This window comes from Theobroma umbraticum, unplaced genomic scaffold (genome assembly GCF_002168275.2).
Source record: "Theobroma umbraticum cultivar Fairchild unplaced genomic scaffold, ASM216827v3 scaffold_1682.0, whole genome shotgun sequence".
Taxonomy (NCBI): domain Eukaryota; kingdom Viridiplantae; phylum Streptophyta; class Magnoliopsida; order Malvales; family Malvaceae; genus Theobroma; species Theobroma umbraticum.
In genome coordinates this window covers 56319-76225 of record NW_018397290.1, presented here as the reverse complement: position 1 = coordinate 76225, position 19907 = coordinate 56319, and the positions used below count along the sequence as shown (strand labels likewise).

General features: G+C 34.5%; 2 protein-coding genes and 1 pseudogene across 2 annotated transcripts; 2 read left to right on the top strand and 1 right to left on the bottom strand.

The window, feature by feature from the left end:
* Positions 1-7336: 7336 nt before the first annotated feature.
* LOC110428731 (protein JINGUBANG pseudogene) lies at positions 7337-9331 on the top strand (annotated as a pseudogene).
* Positions 9332-12849: 3518 nt separating this feature from the next.
* LOC110428725 (extra-large guanine nucleotide-binding protein 1-like) lies at positions 12850-18678 on the top strand. Its single transcript, XM_021444635.2, has 8 exons — positions 12850-14503; positions 14639-14776; positions 14861-14965; positions 15053-15217; positions 15880-16036; positions 16599-16840; positions 17242-17402; positions 17923-18678. Exons 1-8 carry the CDS (start codon positions 13319-13321, stop codon positions 18515-18517), a joined length of 2748 nt encoding a protein of 915 aa, XP_021300310.1. The 5' UTR covers positions 12850-13318; the 3' UTR covers positions 18518-18678.
* Positions 18679-18856: 178 nt separating this feature from the next.
* Positions 18857-19631, bottom strand: LOC110428739 (stress-induced protein). Its single transcript, XM_021444657.2, has one exon. The coding sequence runs from the start codon at positions 19226-19228 to the stop codon at positions 19016-19018; it is 213 nt and encodes a 70-aa protein (XP_021300332.1). The 5' UTR covers positions 19229-19631; the 3' UTR covers positions 18857-19015.
* Between the last annotated feature and the right edge of the window lie 276 nt (positions 19632-19907).

Below are 19907 nucleotides of genomic sequence, written 5' to 3'. Positions count from 1 at the left end.
ATTGACTATCAATAATATTATATATATATATATATTGTTAATATTTTTAAAATAGAACTCAACCTTAAAATCAACCCTATTCAAATCGAAATAACCAAATGAACCGATCAAAATAAATTGGTTTTGATTATTTTTAATTTTTTATTATAATTTTATTGATTTTGATTATTTTTTAATAAAAATTTGATATTTAAAATTATAAAACTAAGTCAAACGAACTAACCAAATGCTCACCCCTACTAGTATTTACATCACCTCTCGCAGCACAAAAATACTATTTGACTTCGATATCAGATAAAAAGAAGTATAAAATTAATAATGTTTGTTTATGTCTGTCAAATTCTTTTTCTTTATCCAACCTGCTCTTCTTGAACTGATGTATGCTTGTGTGATCTACAACCAATGCTAAAATTTCTGATTCGACAAGTTCCCCCTTAACCTAGTAATCCGCTAGACTGCTACGTTTGTCGTCCTGGGCCATGCTTCTTTTAATCAGAAGTGGTTCTGGAATCACAATTATTGATTTGGTCAATGCACATCCGTCTCGGAAAATTGTGTTTGTTCAACAACTGTCCTCTTTGGGAACCTCCTTAAGAACTTAATACAATGACTGTGAATAGGTTTGCTGACACGTAAACAGATACAATGCATACTAGTCCCTAGGCTAGAGTCAAATCGATTATGACTTGCTCGCAAGATTATCCAAAAGCCACCAGGGAATGCATGAAAAAAGAGGAAACCCGAAATTAATTAACCCAATAATCCCCCTTTCTTGATCTTGTTAGCAATGATGCATACGAGTTTAAGAGATGTTTGATTTGACAGTGTTGGCGAGAAGAGTGTATGTCTGCTGGCAGCTGTTGGTTAGTCCATGGTTTGCTTGGAAAATTGTTTGTTTCTGAGTTCTGACATGATGCAAGAGAAGCAAGCCATGTGTACAGCACTAACTGTGGTTGGCAGTTGTTGATGTTATATTTGTCTGCTGCCATACTCTTTGGTTACTCTCTCAGACTCCAGAAATTCAACTATATGGTCCAGTTAGCTGCAGAAGAAAGCCAAGTGTACAGAACTAAAAATGGGATTTACAATTGGTGCTATATGTTCTAGAAATTCTAGATCAGTTGATACCATTGATCTCTGATATTTTCTTCTCTTCTTCTGCATTCTCGGGGATCAATAATGGAAGAATACCTGCTTGGTCCTTCTCATTTTGCTTAACAAAAAGCAAAGGGATCGGAATGGGGGAGATGGTTTAATTTGGAGACAAAAAAATATTTGGAAGCAATGTAGCATCAGCAATTTTGACATTATTGGGGATGGGAACTTAGCCACTTTACTACTGAAAGAGTAGAATAATTGTAGGGCTAGCTTTGTTGTTGTTTAATGTTCATTTGTCTCTTTCATGTCGCCGTTATTCGCAAATGCATTGACCATCGTCCATTTCTAGAACAAGAAAAGCAGTTTTGGAACAGTAGCAAACTATGTTAGTAGTATAGTACTTCCATTAGAAAGAAGGACACAAGGCAAAATTGTGATCGGCTGACCTGCAAACGGATTTGCACCTCTTTTCTTGTCCGGAAGAAATGGGAAAAGACTGGTTCTGGCAGGAAAGATATCTGGGTGATGCGATGAGAGTGAGAGTCTTCAAAGAAAGCATGATGTTACAATCATTGAAGTCTACACCTGTTCTTCCAAAAGAGCAAGATTACTAAACCTGTGGCAGCAAGTCACCATAACCCATCATTGATCTCTCTTTAAAGGTTTAAAAAAGGATTTCAAAGTACTTGTCCTCCTTAATCACGGATCATCACTGTTTCAAGGACAAGAACAGAGGTTATAAGTCATCAAAACCTGATTGCCAAGTTTCAGTATGTTAGCACTTAGCATAGTCATGAACAAGCATTCTTGAACTGGATCAAAACAGCCACAGCAATCCATGATCGGCTTGGATAGGCAGATTGAGATTAGCAGCCGAAGCTGACTATGAATTACTGAAATTTTTTAACTATTAGGCATCGAATTTCAGCAGCAGTGAAACGTGTTTGATAATTTTGCATAGCTAAGACAAATCCTCCCAGTAATTAGTGACACGCTTCACATGCCACCATTTTCTTCATATTATCCTTATTGACACTTTGCCTTCACACTTGTAAATATATAATTTTCATTCCTTGCTTATGTAATTGGATCCCATACAAGACATTTTCTAGAACTATAATAAATTTTGTCGGTAAATTTCATAGAAAATTTGTCAAATTTTATTATAAATTAATAAAAAAATTATCACTAATTAAAAATAATAATACGTATTCTTTGATAAATATTCGCAAGACACGATCATTTAATATCTGTTTTGAGTTTAAACAAGTATGGATATCACTCGTTGAATATAATAAAAAATATTTCATCGAAAATATCCGAATTTCTTATGATGTTGTTCACGGTATGGGAACATCGAACATGTTCAGTCATCTCAGACAAGTTATAATAGAATACAATAAATTTAATAAAAAAAATAATCCAATTCTTTAATGTGCACTTAATACTCTATACTGTTTTCTTCTTCCCAATTCTTCTTGTTTATGACTTCATGAATCTTGGAATACCAAAAGTGATCTTCAAAAAATATATAAGAATATAAATAATAATTAAAGTTAAAGATGACTATTATCGATTAATTAGTAGCTGACTGCCACATGCTAGAATCCAAATTTCTCAGGTTCATGCTTATGTAATCTTATTAATTGCTTCTTGACATAGAAAGATCTTATAGCCATTAAATTATATGGGGGCTTGTTCATCACTCAGGTAACGTGTTTGATGATGAACAGAAAAAAATTAAAATAATTTGGTAAACTAATAAAGCAATTAATTCCCAATAGAAAATCAACATCTAGTTAAACCTTTTTTTTAAGGGGATGATCATCTGATTTGGGTAAACCTTGCTATATTTCGCCAAGCAATTGGAAGGTGTTTGTTGATCAGTGGACAGGCCGAAAAGGTGCTGGAAAAATGGGATTTTGATAAGGAAATGATGACATTTGTTACATTAAATTATCAAAGTAAAATAAAACAGATGACACTTGCCATCTTTCTGATCCATTTTTCTTCCAATTTCAACTTTCCATTTTCTTGGGGAAATCCTTTGATTAGCAGACTGGAAGTGCATTGGTTGTATGATTAGCAGACAAGCATGAGCTAAGCTTCTATTTAGCACTTTATTTAATTTGACTTCTGAACTGTTTTACTTCAATTTTTATGGAGATTAAGATAAATTTTTTTATTTTAATGCATTTTATATTAAAATTTTGAAAAAATTAAAATATGGATGTTTGATGTTTCTTAATATAAAAAATAAATTTATAATACAAAAAACTAACAATATTAAGTGTTTAAAAACGAAATGGGAATTTCATCTCTTTTAACTAGGGAATTTGCCCTTTATACGTTTTGCAATGGCTGTAGACTTTTAAACAGGAGCCAAGTGTCGAAGATATAAACTTAAATTATACTTAATTTTCCGTTAATAAAATTGACAACATATATGGTACAGTCCCCACAAACTAGGAATACAATTGATTAAAATATAAACCCTTTTAATGCTCACGTATATATTAACCTATCATCTCTTCTAGTTATTTCTGCTTCAAACCATAGAAAAAATAAATAAATTTATATATTAATCAAAAAAAAGAGAAACGAATTTACAAAAACAAAAAGGCTATGTGAAAATATGCTATATGCTACATCGATCGTAACGCTTCTAGAGAGAGAGAGGAGGTACTTTAAGTAATTCTATTTAATTTTTTTTCCTGGTAATAATTGAAATCATATGGACATTTGTTTAAACATAGTATGTCAATTTCACCTTTATAAACTCAAATTGGCTCTGTTCGCTAAAAGTCAACAACCATTTTTTTAGGAAAAGAGTGACCAGAAATTTCAAAAAGGCTTCTATAAGGAAATTAATATTCCACAACTACCGGCAACAATAGGATATACATTGAATTAATACAAGTGTAATATAGACTACATATACAAGGTTATGCCGACCAGCAACTTTATATTATTTTCAGTAAGCATATGTATACCCTAATATTTGTGACGCCTTGAGTATGCTTTGCTTATATCATCTTCTCCTGCTGGATTCATACACACCCATTAAGATCATTGGCATTATTATTAATTAATAATAATGTATTAATCTCTCTACTTAATCACCAATTAAACTTTACTTATTTTGGCAAAAATACTAGAAAAATTCATTTACTTATCCAATTAAGCCCATGTCAGTATTTACGTGATCGTTATATCTACCACGTCAATTTCTACTCGGCATATGCTTGACAAATTCTTTTATTTCAAAATCCAAAATCTTTGGGAAAATGTTGGTCCAATAATTGATGGAGGTGAAGAGCCAAAGACCCATAAGGCAAATAGCTTCACATGTTTGGTTGCCGCAGACAAAGTATCTCTGTCTCCGTTGATTAAGAACCTCAACATATGCCATCATGCTAACGTAGTGTGACCTGTCCCGACGACACATGTAGACATGCCATTGGGCAGCATGGATTACGTGGCAAGAAGAAAGCGTACCCAAAATTAGTTCAATAATGTGAAGAACAAGTTGCGTGGCGGTTGGCGTTCGTGGGATGCAGAAGGCCGTTGTCTCTGCCAATCAGGAATTGCAGGTGGCAGCCATTCAAGATCCTTTGACAAATTTTAGCAGCTCGAAAACGTGAAAACCAAAAATGGTTTCTGAGGGGCAGGTGACACGGTTCGTTAGTCTTGGACTTTCTACAGGACAACAACAAAGCTTGTCTGGTTCACCGAACCTGTACGCGGCTAGTCTTGGACTTTCTTGAGCAAGATGCTATCCTTTTATGTCATGTGAAACTCGAAATTAATGTTTCGACGGTAACAAGAACTTCGATAACATTTAGTATAAGAAAAGTAAAAATATATTTTTTATAATATATTTAATTAAATTAAATTATAATATTTATTTTTTAATAAATCACTGTAATATAAGATTGCAATACAATTATATTATGCAATCACATTACATTACACCCTACAATATTTTTAAAGATATTTTTACCTTTTAATTTTATTACTTTGCTAAAAATATTTTATAATATTATAATTAAAATAAAAAAATTAAAAATAAAATATAAAAAATTAAAATTTATATAATATAGGTAAAAGAAATTAAAATAAAATATATAATATCAAAAATTATATTAAAGAAATGAAAAAAAATATTTAACATTAAAAATATATTTAATAGATAATATTATATAAAAATTAATAATAAAAAATATACGTATATTAAACTTACATTTTAATAAATATGAATAATTCTGAAAATTAACATTATATTCTCAACAAAGTACTTGTAAACTAATTACTGTAATGTTATCTTTTTCACATTTTAATCATTATTTTGCTTGTATACCAAATACTATAATACTATTTTCTCTATAATCACATTGTTTATAATCATATTATTTGCAATCACATTACATTGTAAAATATCAAATGCCACCCTATAGTTATCATGTTTTTATATATTAAAAACTTATTACTGATCTGTTATGTTGATTATTTTCGAGGAATTTGATTAAGAAGACAATTACCCTAAGAAAAGGATAAGAAGAAAATTGTATGCTAAAATTTATTGTGGAATGGCATGTCCTTTGGTGGTAATAGAATATACCAGAGAGAGGGATCAACCTATGCTGATGGAAGCTGAGGGGGTCTACTTCCAAAGGCACTAAAAGCAAAGCATGGGGGGGAGCTCTAATTGGCTGTGATCATCACCATTGGCGTTGTTTTCCGTTGATTTCTCTGTTTGCCACTATTGCGAAAGGTGCTGTACAGATATGAAACACAATGGCTTGATGTTTCAATCAGCGAGCTAATAATAATGAAAATAACCTCCTAATCACCTTTGCAAAGGACAAGCAGAACGTTACATTAGGATATGAAGGAGCGCTCGATCCAATAAAGCATCATTGTTTCTGATAAACATGGGCAACTGATCTAGAGTAATCCATGTATGATCATATATCTCCACCTCACGTGCATTCCATTCAGCCATGGATCTTTCTATGTTATCCCACATGAAAATGATTGGTTCTGTACGAATTTGTTTAATTAGTCCAAAATTTATATGGATTAAGGAATGAGAGTGAGAATCGAGAGAATAAATGATGCTATCCATACATTAACGTTATTAGTTATAAACTTAGTCTGATAAATACATTATATTTTTTGAACTACAAATGAATTGATCGATGATTTTGTCAAATCTAGTATCTAAAAAATTCATGATTTTATGTTTTTATTAAATAATCTAGAGTGGTGGTGACGGTGTAATTTGCATGCTGATACATTTTAATTATAATTAATGCACTGAACTTTGCTTTAAAAAAAATTAGTCATATACAAGAACAAGATTGGTAATTATGAAGAAATGAAAGTTAAATCAATCTCCCATTCTTTTATGTACTTAATTATATACGTGTCCTATCTACCTCTAAGACTTAAACTTGAATACAAGACTTTCATAGCATTAAAGATTGCTCAAGAATAAAGCTATCATGAAATGTTGCTTCGTAGTGAAAGGGTGTAAAGGCTTCGAAAAAGACACAAGAATAACCAAAATTAAAAAGAGAAAAAACGAGAACAAAGCTTTGCCTAACATCTTCCAAAAAAAAGGAAACCCTATATTAATAAAGAATCTTTTATTTATCATTAAACTTTTTTCAATGTGAAGAATGTTATTTAGTTTATATTTGATATATCATCGATAAATAATATTTATACATTATCACTTAATTATAAAATATCACGAGAAATTAAGGAAGAAGGAACTTGTTTTGTAACTTTTTTTTGTTTTTTTTTGGAAAGGGTTTTACATTACGTATTTGCATGTTTTTGACAATTTCAAAATGTCAATGGTCAATATCTTCCTAACTATGGAAACTTATGGTCAAACTTCTAGTCTCCTAACACTTTCACATGCAACAAAACCCTTTTGCTCCTTTGGGAAATCCAAAAGGAATTTCTATTTTTACATATTCAAAATTTAGCTAATCTTAACGTGTGAAGATCAAACGCCGCGAAGAACCAAGCAATTTTCTATTGCTACTACTAGAAAACAATAATACACCGAAATTTCATTGCCAACTCTATTGTCGCTTCCTTCTCACCGGCACACCCGGTTTGCCGGTTCGTAATGATTACGATTCATCCCACCACGTGTCAAGAACCCAGAGAGTCAGATTACCTACCACTATTCATTCCCATCTAGATATATATTCCTTTTGCCCGACCGTTTTTCCAGTCTCTGTAATCCTATCAAAAGCAAAGAAATTAGAAGCAAACACTCAAATTTTTTCTCCTAGCCCTTCATTTTATATCAAATTTCTTGTCCAATTTTCGGTTTATTTCTCATTGTTAATTTTACCAGGAAACAGATGAGAAACGACGGTGGTGGAACGATGGTTATGGAAGGAAACAGCCTCCATAAACGACCAAATCTGAGTTCTCTCTTCCAACAATCCGAACCTTCTTTGTTTTCTGTGAACAATAGCGTTGTTGTAGATGACGTGTTCCCCAATAGTAAAAGCAGCGCCTCTTTGGCAAGCCCGAGGAATTCCAACAGCACAACGACAAGCGGCGAGGGTTCTCCTTACCTCATGTCACCATGGAACCAACCTTCTCCGTACAATAAATCTCCATGGATCACCCCATCTCCACTCGAGAATGATTTTGGCCAAAACGGGCTTATTGGGTTCATTGTACGAGAGGAAGGTCATATTTATTCGTTAGCTGCTTCTCGAGATTTGTTATACACGGGTTCTGATAGCAGGAACATCCGCGTGTGGAAGGGCTTGAAGGACTTTTCGGGTTTTAAAGCTAAAAGTGGCTTGGTTAAAGCCATTATTGTGTTGGGTGATAGGATCTTCACTGGTCACCAAGACGGTAAAATCCGTGTCTGGAAGGTTTCATCGACAAACCCTAGTGTCCACAAAAGATTCGGTAGTTTGCCAACTTTGAAAGATTTAATTAAAAGCTCTGTTAAACCCAAGAACTACGTTGAAGTTCGGAGGAAACGTAGCGTTCTGCGAATCAAGCACTTCGACGCTGTTTCTTGCTTGAGCTTGAACGAAGAGCTTGGGTTGCTATATTCAGGATCTTGGGATAAAACCTTGAAAGTTTGGCGACTGGCGAACTCGAAATGCTTGGAATCCATCGACGCTCATGATGACGCCATAAATTCTGTCGTGGCAGGATTCGATAGCCTGGTCTTTACGGGGTCGGCAGATGGGACAGTCAAGGTATGGAAGAGAGAGTTGCAGGGGAAAGGGACGCAACATTTCCTGGTTCAAGTATTGTTGAGGCAAGAAAACGCTGTGACAGCACTGGCTGCGAACCAAGAATCAGCTGTGCTGTATTGCGGGTCGTCCGACGGGCTTGTCAACTTCTGGGATCGTGAAAAGCACCTGTCACATGGCGGGGTCCTAAGGGGCCATAAAATGGCTGTGCTGTGCTTGGCGACAGCCGGGAACTTGGTGTTTAGCGGGTCAGCCGATAAGAGCATATGCGTGTGGAGAAGAGAACAAGGTGGAATTCACACGTGCCTTTCTGTCTTAACAGGTCACGCCGGCCCCGTCAAGTGCCTAGCCGTTGCAGAAGACCACCAAACATCAACCAAGGCTGATCGAAAGTGGATTGTTTACAGTGGCAGCCTGGACAAGTCCGTCAAGGTATGGCGCGTGTCCGAACACGCTCCGGACCTGAAGGAGATCCAACAGGGTTACCTCAACGGGCACGCGGCCAATGATGACGCGGCGATGGGAAAGAGGTAACCTGTGAAGCAGGCACTGTCAAAGTAAAAAAAAAAAACAAAAAAAGAGAAAACGAAGGAACAGTAGCACGCGGAGCCACGGTACCTCAGAAAGTTGCATGGCGCCGAGGCGTGGTCCCGGTCTGATTCGAGCCTTACCCTCGAAGGCACTTTTGGTAGGTGCGGACGGCGCCACTTGTACAAATCGAATGACTTTAACAAATGTCAGAGTGCCACATCAGAAACAAGTAAAATACAACTTTCGAAGTCCTAGCACAAAGAAAAATACAATTATTTGCTTTAATTTTGTTTGCTTCCTTTGTGTAAATGTATTAAAAGCACATATTTTGCCGCCACGAATTGTTGTTAAAAAGGGGTGGGAGGCTCCTTCATCTTGAAAAGTACATTACTTATAGCCCAAGGTTGACAAAATGCATTGAATTGGTAAATGACTTTTTGGTGTTCTTCTTTCAACTCACTTTGTGGTATTTCAATTTCTAATTCACTTCATGTACTCTGCTATTTGATGTAATGTAATCTTTTATGAGTATCCATAATAGATTTAGTATTTTATGTGAAAGGTAATTATATAATATCATGGATTAAGTCAATGATACGATTTGAATAAAAAATAAAAATAAAGAGATAACGATCGCTAACCCTTACCACCACATTCGATCTACTTTGATAACTATGTTGAGGCGAAAATCGTTGGTTTCGTGACTTTACAACTTGTTGTTTACAAATTTGAACAAACTTGGGAGTTGATTTTTTTTCACTCCATTAATTGTGAAAGAAACCCATCAAATCGTATGCTGCAATTGCAATGTTGGTGCCTACATATTCTAAGTAGCCTTAGTATAACTAAATTATTTGAGAATGAACTTTATCCCAATTTCAACTAAGTCTAGCCTTAGTAGTTGAATTGATTTAGTTGACTTTGTTGGACAATAAATTGGAGAAGCTTAATAGCTTATCATACATGTACATGTGTGTCATGTTTTGGTTAAATAGCGTACGCTTTGATCTTGAGTAAAACCACATTATTTTCCAAGCTTTTAATCCCACATTAAAGCCATGCGTTGACCAATTGATACGCAACCAGATGGTTACTAAAAGAGATTATCAAATTTGTTTAAAATGAATATTAATGGTACAAATCAAAATAATAGATCGAAATTGATTGAATATAATTAATTTGATTCGAATTTTTCTATTTTGATACTAATTGATTATAAAGTTCGAATTATTTGATTTTTTCTATCGATTGAAAAATCGATCATGAGTATTTATCCTTTTTAAATACACATTTACATATTCTTAATATTTTAAACACATACGCGATTAAATTAAAAGCATTTATGTTTTGTTAATGAAATATTAAGAAAAATATTTTAAATATATTATACATATTATTAATAGTTAAAATCGATCAAATCGATCGAAATAATAATAAATTAAGATGTCATTGACGCACTTTATCATCATAAATATAGCTTCTCTTCTTGCAAGGACTTAGCAAGAAATGAAATTTAATGGCCTGGGTTCAGCCATTTATTAATATCCATAGAAATTGACAAGCAATTTTGGATGGTTTCAACTTTGAATATAAATTAAGAAACATTTTGAGGTTTTCATTTATCCCAAAAGAAATTAATTGGATTTAATTTTATTTTGGGCTAGTGAAGGACCAACCCATGGGCTTACATCGACCCAAAGAGTAATGGGCCTCATGGAACAGTGTCTTCAAATTTCTCAAATCCTAATAAACTTCTCACACCCATCTGTTATTATTCAATTATTTGGACTCCGTTTGATTGATATATTTGTTATTTACATTTCGTTACCTATCTTATATAATTTACTCATTTTTTTTGTTATTTTTATTTTTTTTTAAAAAATACCAAAAAAATGAAATTTTATTAAACGATTTCCACATTATTTTTAGTTATAATATTGGTTTGTTGCTTCCAAGTCCCAAATGCAACATTGAATTAGTTTTATAACCAAGAGTAATGAATACATCCATAACCTTCCACCCTGAGAAATCAATATTAAATTCGAACATTTGATTTTTTGATTGATATATAAATTTTTATTAAAAAAATACGATTCAAATTCTCTTCACTCAATTCTTTAAAAAAAATTATTTTCGTAAAAAATACCGATGGAAAAGATAATCCACATTCAACATTTTCAAAGCTAATCCCATGTGCCAATCCTCTTCATCATTTGCCAAGTCAAAGATAAGACCTCAATCAATGGGTGAAACATCTACTAATTTCTACCAAAATTGCACTCTTCAACCAAACCTTTTTGCATTGTGACTGGGTTTTCCTTTTTGTCTTTTCATTTACTTCACTTTATGTCAAATTTTGAATTTTATTTTATTTTTTTTAAAAGAAAAGGCGTACATTGACCAACTCATTTATTTGATTAGAAATAAAGTAATGCAAAGTCAATCGAGACATCATATATTATTGCTTTCGAAACATTATATTTTAAATAATATATTTATCACACTATAATAGTAACCATAAAGACAAAAGAATCTTTACTTTATAACTTCAAATACAAATCTGAATTAACAAATTAAGTCTTTTTTACTAATCTTAATTTTAGTATTGAATTAGAGTATAATCCATATTATATGTTCGAAATATTATATTTTAAATGATATATTTATAATACAAGAATAGTAATTAAAAACAGAAAGAAAAGTTCTATTTTATTACTTTAAGTGCAAATCCCAATTAACTAATAAAGTCGGTTTAATAGTTTTAATAACTTTATTATATTAAGAATTTTCCAATTATGAGTTCAAACCTCGTGACAAATGGACCTTCTTTACTAAGCAAAAGACTTCCTCAACTCAAACTCTTCCCTATTTGTTTACCAAGTCAGACAAAGACCCAAATTACGTGTGCCAAGCACGTCTTAATATTTTATATTCCTTTCTTTTTTATTTAATCTTTAGTAATTAAACAGCAATAAAATTGGAATTAAGGAAGGGGTTAATTTAATAAGAAACACTTCATAGTTTTCCTTCTTTCCATACAGTCTCCTTCCACCTTTCACTTTCCTTACATTATAACAAATTTGACTTACGATAGTATTTTTTTCTTTTAACATTATCAATTTTTTTTAATCGTACTTTTTTTTATCTTTTATCAGTATTTTTATTAAATTAATTACATTATACAAAATTTTTACGTGTTTCAGTAAAATATGACAGTAAAAGTTTCCTGCAATGGAGAAAATATGAAAAATAAACTTGTAAATACTTTTTGACTTTGAAATTAAAACTTATCCATATGTTTTAATTATCTTTAAAAAAAAATTCAAGAAGTAAAAAGTTTTCGCTTAGAATCACATAAGTAAATTAAAAAAGTCTACTTGTTTGGTGTCGGTTGCATAATTTGACTGTCAAGTTTTCAATTTCATATTTAGTAATAAAAGACACTTTAACTTTTAAATAGTAAATCTTGAATTGTTTATCTTAATTACATAAATAAATTATTTATTAATAAAAATAATATTAATATTAAAAATTTACTAAATTCTGAACGAAACATTGAGTAAAAAACTTTTTACTAGGAAAGGAAGCATACAAAGATAAATTTCCTCCCAAATAGAGAGAAAATCTCTCATTTTTCCTTAATTATTACCTTTCTTTTCATTTTCTCCAAATTTTCTCGTCCTTTCCTGTGCATTTCCTTAATTTACTCCTCATCCAAACATAACGTTAGGTGACGTAACTGCGAAATCGCGTCACAAACCAATTAGCCTCCGCATTCGGTCGTTCTCCACTTGACACCCTTTTTATTAATTCTCCTTTGACATTGACACATTTTCAAGTAAAGAAAGAGCCCTCCAATCTTCATCTCTCCCCTTCGTGTTTCCCAGCAGTTTCTTCTCCAGCGTGTTGACGTGGAAAAACAATGAATAATTGTAAGACAATTATGTCTAGTCAGTCATCTCTCCAGTCGCCATCGTTTACTGGCAAGGGAAGACTCGGCATTTTCTTTCTTCTTTATTATTGTTTGCAACCATTTCCATTCTCATTTCTCTGGGAAATTTCCCAGTTTCACTTCTCTGGGCCAATCCCTGTCGGTTTCCCATATTCCTTGTTGGTTGCTTTCTCTTGTAGACCTCAAAGAAAGAGAACAGAAAAACAGAGGGTCTTTTGTAGGTGATGAAGGGAAAGAAAATAGCTTTATTTGATTGTTTGAATAGGTTTTCAGCAGATTGTAGTTCTGGTGGCTAATGGGTGTTAGAGTTTGATTCTTTTGGTTGTCGGGAGATATGCTTCATGGGTTTTTGATGTAGGCTGTTTTTTCTTCATGGGAATTTGAGGTTTTTGGGTTTGCTTCATGGGTTTTTGAGATAATTGGTTATATTCTTGGGTTTATGGGATTGGGATTGGTGGCTTGATTCTTGAAATTGAGACTTAAAGAAGCGATGACTGGCCTTTTAAGGAAAATCCTTCCTGTTGGGAAATCAACTGCTCAAGATGACGATGATGATAACGATAATGTTGAATACTCATTTGCTATTGAGTACCATGGTCCTCCGGTCACTTATGATATCCCAAAAGCAATTCCGGTGGACGTTGACCAACTCCCCACTGCTGCCGCAGTTTCCTCTTCCTATGTTTTGAATGAGAATTCATTGCCAGTTATCCAACCAATTGTAAAGACTAATCCAGTGAAGCAAAAATGGTCCGAAGATAAGAAATTTGGTTCTAGACCTGGCTCAGCTCGAAAATCCATTGATCGTCCTGGTGTGTCCAATGAATCATCAGTTCAAGTTGAAAGCTTGGATACATTAGGTCAGGGAATTGATGGTGGGTGCAGAACGAAATTATGTGATGGAATGGGAAGTTCTGGTAACCTGGAAATATCTGTTGTTCATGATAGTTTGCGAAAATCATCAGGAGGTTTGGCTGAGTTAGAGCTTACTGATCATGGTGAGGAAGGCTTAGGGTTGCAGAAGTATATGGATCCTGCTGATTCTGATACAACAGAGTCAGTTTCAAGCTCACCTGCGCTTTCATCATCTGATGTCTTTTCGCAAAAAGGGGAGGATGCTAACAATGAGACTCCTTGCCATGTCAGAAGACCATCTGTTGTAACTTTCCTTGATCCTGAATCAGGTGACATGGTTCAGGAAGATTCCAGCTACTATGAGACAGAAAGCAGCGATGCTGCACAACCCATTGCAAGGAACGGGAAAAAGGGGTCATGCTATAAGTGCTTAAAGGGAAACCGGTTTACAGCAAAGGAGATTTGCATTGTTTGTAATGCTAAGTATTGTTATAAGTGTGTACTGAAAGCAATGGGGTCGATGCCAGAGGGAAGAAAATGTGTTACTTGCATCGGTAAGAAGATAAATGAGTCAAGGCGAGAAACTCTTGGAAAATGTTCTCGGCTGCTCAAGCGGCTGCTCAATGAGTTGGAAGTTCGACAGGCAATGAGTTCCGAGAAAACGTGTGAGGCAAACCAGCTACCACCTGAGCTGGTTGTTGTGAATGGAGAGCCACTGAGTCAAGATGAGTTGCATTCTTTGCAGATCTGCCAAAACCCGCCAAGAAAAGTAAAACCAGGATTCTATTGGTATGATAAATTATCTGGTCTTTGGGGAAAGGTAATAACCAGAAGTTGTTCATGTCCTTCCTTCCCTTTTTTTTTTTCTATTTTTTCAAAAAAAGAAGAAGAAGGAAGTATTCTAACTTCCATTCTGTTGCATTAAAATTGAACTACTGTTCTGTTAAACAATCAGGAAGGACATGGGCCTTGCCAGATTATTACTGCACAGCTAAATGTTGGAGGTCACCTGAAGGCTAATGCTAGCAATGGAAATGCAAAGATAGTTATAAATAATCGAGAGATTACTAAGAAAGAGCTGTGGATGCTGCAGGTTGTTATACTGTACATGATTAAGCTTTTAAATTATGATTTTTTAGATATGTAAGTTCAATGCCATTCTGTTAAATATTTGCAGTTGGCAGGAGTTCATTGTGAAGGAAAACCTAGCTTTTGGCTTAGTGCGGATGGATCCTACCAGGAAGAGGGTCAGAAGAATGTAAAGGGGCCTATATGGGACAAGGTATATATGCACGTGGATATTCATACAGCAGGCATTATGTTTTCCTCATATCATGTACCAAGAATAATATTGTATTTTTATTTTCAGATGGGAATTAGGCTTTTTTGTGCTCTCTTGTCTTTGCCGGTTCCTCCTGTTACTGTGAATCCTGCTGGAGAAGATGTCAGCCAGGAAACACTAGAGCAGCAAGTACTTCACAAACTTCTTCTAGTTGGCTATCAAAAGTCTGGCACAAGTACTATATATAAGCAGGTAATATATTGATGGAGGCAACTCATTTAAACTAACATTTACCCTCATTTTGGTGGCTGTAAATAGAATTTATGTTACTTTTGCTCTTTTAACATATACCTTTCTTCTATCATTCATCCTAAGATGGAGATATTGGATCTTGAGCTGACTTACCATTGGGCTTTGTCCACCAAAATTGATAGGTCTCATCAGTTCAGCCATGAAAAGAGGCCTTTGACAACAAACTAGACTTTTTAAAGGATTGAGGAGCTTGAACAACAGTGATGGAATTGGGAAAACACAATGTATAGATTTAATTATCTGTTTTCTTTAAAAGATAAGTTAAAGTAACTTTTGTCCATAGATTTACCCTCGAAAATCTAAAAGAAAAAGGAACATATATGCCTTCATTTCATTGCTAGAAGAAGAGGCCCTGAATTCTATCTTGTTCCAATAGCCTTTGAATTATTTCTATTTCTTAAGCCATTATAGATGTGTTAAAGTGCAATTGGTGATCAAGAATGTAAATCAATCCTCATTAATGCTTCTATGCGCACAACTATCTTTGATTATGATTTAAAATTTTCTTCATACTTATGACAATTAAATTTGGTTTTGTGACACTGGAAATGCAGAATAGGCTTTCTAAATGAAGCATTAAATTTGTTACTTGCTTATTTCAGGCCAAGATTCTGTATAATATTTCTTTCTCTGAAGATGAGCGCCAAAGCATCAAGTTGATGATCCAAAGCAATTTGTATGGCTATTTCAGTATATTGCTTGAGGGGCGAGAACGGTTCGAAGAAGAAAGCCAGATTGCTGATGGATCTGGTTCTTCAGGTACAATAAGTAGTGGTTTATTCAGTACTCATTTTCACCAATTTTTTTTTCTTTTCTCTGAGAATTTTCTTATTAAATTATAACTCTAAGCCTTTTTGACATTAGTTTATACTTTATAGATGCATTTTCAAGAAAACCTTTTAAACTTTCTCCCCTGTAATACTTCAATCAGTTGTGATAAGCCTCATAGGTACCAAGATGATCTGTAAAAGCCTTAGTGGACGGGCATCAGGTATTTACTTTTAGGTTTTCCCACTATTATTATACATAAAGAACAAGAATGTCAGCAGACTAATAATCAAATGTTTAATAAACAAATTTACCAGTGAAATGGAAATTTTTTTATTGCTATCTGTTGTATCTAAATGCCCTTAGTTATATTACTGTTACTATATTTGTTCTTTCCTTTTTTTTTTGAAAGTGTAGTAGTAGCTTTGCTCTTGCACTTTAGATGTGTATTATTTGCATTTCTTGTAATATATTGGGCTAGAGGAAACTTGCATTTGGCGTAGAATAATTGACTTTATGATGGAATAGAGTTTGAGCTCTTTGTTTACAACAGGCAGTGCAAGCCAGATTGATGGTCAAACAAAATATTCCATTTGCCCAAGACTTAAAGCTTTCTCGGATTGGCTTGTGCAAGTGATGGTGTCTGGTAATTTGGAAGCCATCTTCCCAGCTGCTAGTCGTGAATATGCACCATTTATTAGGGAGCTATGGAATGATGCAGCCTTTCAGGCCACGTATAACAGAAGGCATGAACTAGAAATGCTGCCCAGAGTTGCTACTTATTTCCTAGAACGGGTAAGCCCACTCTATGGGGTCCAACTTCTAACCTCCCCTCTCCCTTTCAACATTTTTTCTTTTTTTGTGCTTTTTGGTTATTAAAATATGCTTGTCTAATTTGTTGACTGATGCTTTCCTGCTTGGCTATTCTATATATTGTGGTATAAATTTTATAACATGCATAGTTTGCCATATACTTCAAGTTTGCTGCCACTGAGCAATTTCTTTATCCTGCCAACTAAAACTTTTTGATGAAACTAAATTGGCAGCTGAAATTGCTAGTTTTTTAGTTAATTTGTTAAAGCTTGAAGAAGAAAATTGCAGGATCTGGCAGCATTTCAACTTCTATGACCACTCTTCACTTTATTGAATTCTGGTTTCTTAGCAATTCTAATAGTTTAAAGCTATCTTCTTCTCAGGCTGTTGAGATCTCAAGGATGGATTATGAGCCCTCTGACATGGACATCTTGTATGCTGAGGGAATTACATCATCCAATGGAATTTCTTGCATGGAATTCTCTTTTCCCACAATAGAACGAGAAAACTCTATTGATGGTTATCAGCATGACCCATCAGCGAGGTTAGTTATATTCTATTCTATGCGTAGATTATTTACTTTTATTTGCTACAAATGCCTTAAAACTTGTTTAGATGCCTTGTGATGTCCCGAGTAAATCTCATCTTGGAATAGAAAGATCGAGTTATTTGTGATGTTGATGACTGATAAGCTGCAATCTCAAGCAACTCAAATTATTTTCAACTAAATTATAGTTCATTGCATCTGACACATCCTTAAAGTAGGAAGAGTGCATCATTGGAAGATTTCATATTCTTCTTAAGTGAATTTAAGCAATCCATTTTCCTATGGTATCAAATAAAGATTTATCTTTCATACAGGCAAAAGTAGGAATCTTTCATTATGTTATTTAGAAAAAAAAGAGGAGGAAAACAAAGGAATGCTCTTTATCTCCGTCTTCATGGTAATGAAAGGAAAAAGAGAGGTTTCCTTCATATGCTTCAGGCCTCAAACCTGAGCAGATCTACTACTGGGCACTCGCATATATTTATCTAGCTTAGCCTTTCATTCTCTGAATCTGCAGGTACCAACTCATTAGACTGCATCCCAGTAGCCTTGGGGAGAACTGCAAGTGGGTGGAAATGTTTGAAGACGTTAACATGGTCCTGTTTAGTGTCTCCTTAACCGACTATGATGAGTTCTCACTCGACAGCAATGGAGTTCTCACAAACAAAATGTTGGCAAGCAAGCAACTTTTTGAATGTATGGTCACCCATCCAACCTTTGAGGGAAAGGACTTCCTTCTAATACTCAACAAAGCTGACCTGCTCGAAGAAAAGATTGAGCAGGTTCCCCTGACTCGATGTGAATGGTTTCATGACTTCAATCCAGTTATCAGCCATAATCACTATAACCAAAACACCGACAGCAACAGCAGAAATAATCACACCACACTAGCACAGCGTGCCTTCCACTATATCGCTGTGAAGTTCAAGAGATTGTTCAGTTATCTTACCGGTCGTAAGTTGTACGTTTCAATGGTTACCGGCTTGGAGCCTGATTCTGTTGATGAAGCTCTGAGATACACCAGGGACATTCGTAAGTGGAATGAGTATGAAAATAGCTTTGGTAACAATGAATTGTCCTCTACGGATATTGAGGTAAGCTCAACCTCATGACCCTTTTTTTTCTCTTTCAAAAGAAAAATCGAACCAACCCCACTTGAATATATCAGATGTAGAGAAATCAGATTCTTAGACCTGAAACCAAGGTTCTTTCTGCCATTAGTGCAGATTCCTTTATTTTTTTGTTTTTTTAGTTCTAAATCTATAGAACTCAATGGTGAAGCAGTGTAAGACATGTTGTATGCTTTAAATCACTGTCAATGCTTCAAATTTAACTAGCAGAAGAATACGGTGAGAAGAAATCAGAAAAGCTTTTGACTTTTGTGCCAAGAATTCCTTTGTTCTATGAACAGCTAAACATATACGGAGCTAAAGGTAAAAGATAAATGAACATTGCAAATCAAAGCTGCCATGAACATATTAATGAAACCATATCCACAACAAAACAACTCTAATTACACAGAGCATGATAAGAAACCTTGTTTTTACTTAGAAGCTCGAAAAAAAGTTACAACGGAACTTCTTGAACACTTTTTTTTCTTATTCTCTCAATCACCAAGGCACAAACCGATCCATAAGCAAACAGACAGTAGCTTCCGACATTGTGCTTTCTTTATCGTCTTCTTTAGCTTCCTTCTCTTCAACATGTCCTTCCTTGGCAAACTGCTGGTCCTTTTTGGCACTTGACAAGAATGGCCTTTTTGCTTGGACTTTCTCTTTGAGCTTTGCTAGCTCATCCATCCACCCTCCTACTATTTCAGACATTTTTTCTCACCAAAGACCGAAGAAAAAAGAAATTTTCTTTTTCTCTCTTGGGAATGTGTTCTCTTGCGTTTGCTTTTCCTCTTTTTGTTCAAGGAAAAAGAGAGGGGAACTAAGTGGGTTTATATAGAAGAAAAATGAGAAAGAGCTGTGGTTTTTACGAGACCACCTAAGTATTTTATTAGTGGTGTCAAGGATGTGGGTTTTGACTAGTTGGAAAGGAAAAAATCAGTGTGTGGTCGGCCCCTAGATACGGTTAAAACTGGTAGAAAAGGATATGGGACTGGATATTCCCCAATACCAGCTATGAATATCTCCCGTGTGAAAGTTCTGCCATGTATATACTCATACCGTCTTCACTATTTAAGAAAACGAAAGAGATTCGCAGTCTCCCCTCTCTCTACAGCTTGACCTTTACACCTATCCTATACCAGGATTAAGCACCTGATTGGGTACAAGCAAGGTAGACATAAGAAGTTCTTCTATAAAGTTGTGGGCTGCTGGTGTGGTATCTTTTGTCAGTTATTGTTAGAGCCCATGTTTTCTTCGTTCCTTTTTCTTCTAGAAAAGGTTCAAAAGAACAGTCTTTAGCTGTTCACGTGGCCAGGGAGGTAAGCAACAAAATAGTTTTCCTTCTCGGAAGGTAGGAAAGCTCAATAGAATACCAGTGGCCCTGGTTTGA

Bases quoted from the DNA above. Each gene is read 5' to 3' on its own strand.
- LOC110428725 (XM_021444635.2), top strand. From the start codon at position 13,319: ATGACTGGCCTTTTAAGGAAAATCCTTCCTGTTGGGAAATCAACTGCT. The intron at 14,966-15,052 runs GTATATATGCAC...TTTTATTTTCAG, and splicing joins AGGGGCCTATATGGGACAAG to ATGGGAATTAGGCTTTTTTG. The intron at 17,403-17,922 runs GTTAGTTATATT...CTGAATCTGCAG, and splicing joins CAGCATGACCCATCAGCGAG to GTACCAACTCATTAGACTGC.
- LOC110428739 (XM_021444657.2), bottom strand. From the start codon at position 19,228: ATGTCTGAAATAGTAGGAGGGTGGATGGATGAGCTAGCAAAGCTCAAA.